Consider the following 2000-nt stretch of genomic DNA (forward strand, 5'->3'; position numbering starts at 1 on the left):
CCTGGTTTAACATGAAGCCGCGGGTTCTACCTGTTCAGGTAGAACAGAGGAAAACAACAAACCGTTCAGAGAGTGTCCGCCAGAGGGCGCTGCTCGCCTGCAGTGGTTTTAATGAGATGTTTAAAATGCGACCTGAGCCCAAATAGCTCAGAATAAACTGTTTAAGGAAAAGTAAAAACTAACAAATAAAACTTGCTTTAACTAAAAATGATTCTAAAACTTTATGTTTAGATATGAAGAATAATCTCTTTAGTTTTATTCTGAATTTTCTGTTGATTCTCAGATTTTTCTCAGATTTTATTTAACGCCTGTAAAAAATAATATTTTCCACATTAAACTTTATGTTTGAGTTGATTTCCAGCCGCTGGTTCTGGTTTTGTTTTCACCGTTTATGACGAAACGAAAGTGAAAGAAACCCGAAGCCGAACCTCCTCCTCCTCCTCCTGCTGCTGCTGCGGCGGTTCCGTCAGTTCGAGTCTGGACCCGAACCATGGAGGAGTCCGAGTGTCCCGCCGTGACCGTGGAGGGCGACTGGAGCCCGGCCCAGAGTAAAACCGTCCGGAACAAACTGCAGCTTTACTTCCAGAGCAAGAAGAAGTCCAGCGGAGGAGACTGCCGGGTGGAGGTGGAGGAGGAGGCCGCCAGAGCCGCCGTCTTCTTCCGAGCGGAGGAGGGTGAGTTCCTGCGAGGCTCTGGTTCTGCTCCGAACCGGGACGTAAAGGTCCAGTTTAGCCAGGGAGGAAAAGTTCACTGACTTAAAGAGACTCCTGAAGGAAAACCAGGAGCTGTTTTACTTTCTCAGTCCGAAACTTTCCTTCAAAAATGGCGTCTAAATGTTTAAAGTTATTAATTATGATCATAAACATCCTGCTGGTTAATAAACAACCTGACACGCAGCTGAGCTCCCAGCATGCACCTGGGCTGCTCCTTCATCCTGGAGGCACATAAGTCACCAGTCAGCTGATCAGGTCCGAGTCTGACCTCATGACCTGAGGCCGGGGTTAAAGGTCAGACTGACCTCATGACCTGAGGCCGGGGTTAAAGGTCAGACTGACCTCATGACCTGAGGCCGGGGTTAAAGGTCAGGATCAGAGCTGAGGTGATCTGGTCCAGCAGGGACATGGAGACAGAACCAGGCTGTTACTGGTTCTACGTTCAGAACCAGTAACAGCCTGGTTCTGGGAGCTGTTACTCCAGAACCAGGCTGTTACTGGGAGTCCTGCTGGTTAAACTGGGCTGCTCTGCATTCAGAGTGTAACTGGATAAACGGTCAGGATGACTCGATGCTTCATGTGTTTGCAGTCAGAGATCAAGTCCTGGCTAAGAAGGATCATGAGATCAAGGTGGACGGTAAATCTGTGCGGCTGCGGCTCGGTTCTGGACCTGCTCAGGTAAAACCTGCCGTCTGGGTGAAGATCGATTAGTTTAAAGACCCTCAGGATAATAAATCATTTAGTTGTTGGTCGACATGAGTCCAGTTAAAGCTGAACTTTAACGTTTATCGGTTCTGACCCGATGCACATCAGAACCAGTGGATCTTCCCGTCTCAGATGATTCTCTCTGGTTTCTCCACAGATCCAGACGACCAGCAGCACCGACGGCTCAGGTAAACATCTCTGTTCTGGTCCAGATCCGGGTTCTGCTCTGGGTTTGACCCGGTTCTGTTTAATCGGTTTTAACTTAGTGAGACTGAGAGAAACTGTAAAATAATCAGACGACATTTAAACAAACGACCAGAGACTGAAACAGAACCAGAACCAGAAGGAACAGAACCAGAACGACCAGAACCAGAAGGACCAGAACCAGAAGGACCAGAACCAGAAGGAACAGAACCAGGAGGACCAGAACCAGAAGGACCAGAACCAGAAGGACCAGAACCAGAAGGAACAGAACCAGGAGGACCAGAACCAGAAGGACCAGAACCAGAAGGACCAGAACCAGAAGGAACAGAACCAGAAGGAACAGAACCAGAACCAGAAGGAACAGAACTAGAAGGAACA

General features: G+C 48.2%; 1 protein-coding gene across 2 annotated transcripts in view; it reads left to right on the forward strand.

Moving 5' to 3' along the window:
- The first annotated feature begins 281 nt into the window (after window positions 1-281).
- The window catches only part of LOC103131400 (poly [ADP-ribose] polymerase 14-like), a 21056-nt gene continuing 19337 nt past the window's right edge, over window positions 282-2000 (forward strand). For both annotated transcript variants that reach the window (XM_007543033.2, XM_016666623.1), the window contains exons 1-3: window positions 282-674; window positions 1303-1391; window positions 1576-1606. In XM_007543033.2, coding sequence (XP_007543095.1) covers window positions 491-674; window positions 1303-1391; window positions 1576-1606 — 304 coding nt within the window. In that variant the 5' untranslated portion in view covers window positions 282-490. The remainder of the gene's footprint in view (window positions 675-1302; window positions 1392-1575; window positions 1607-2000) is intronic.

Source organism: Poecilia formosa, unplaced genomic scaffold (genome assembly GCF_000485575.1).
Source record: "Poecilia formosa unplaced genomic scaffold, Poecilia_formosa-5.1.2 Scaffold755, whole genome shotgun sequence".
Lineage (NCBI taxonomy): Eukaryota > Metazoa > Chordata > Actinopteri > Cyprinodontiformes > Poeciliidae > Poecilia > Poecilia formosa.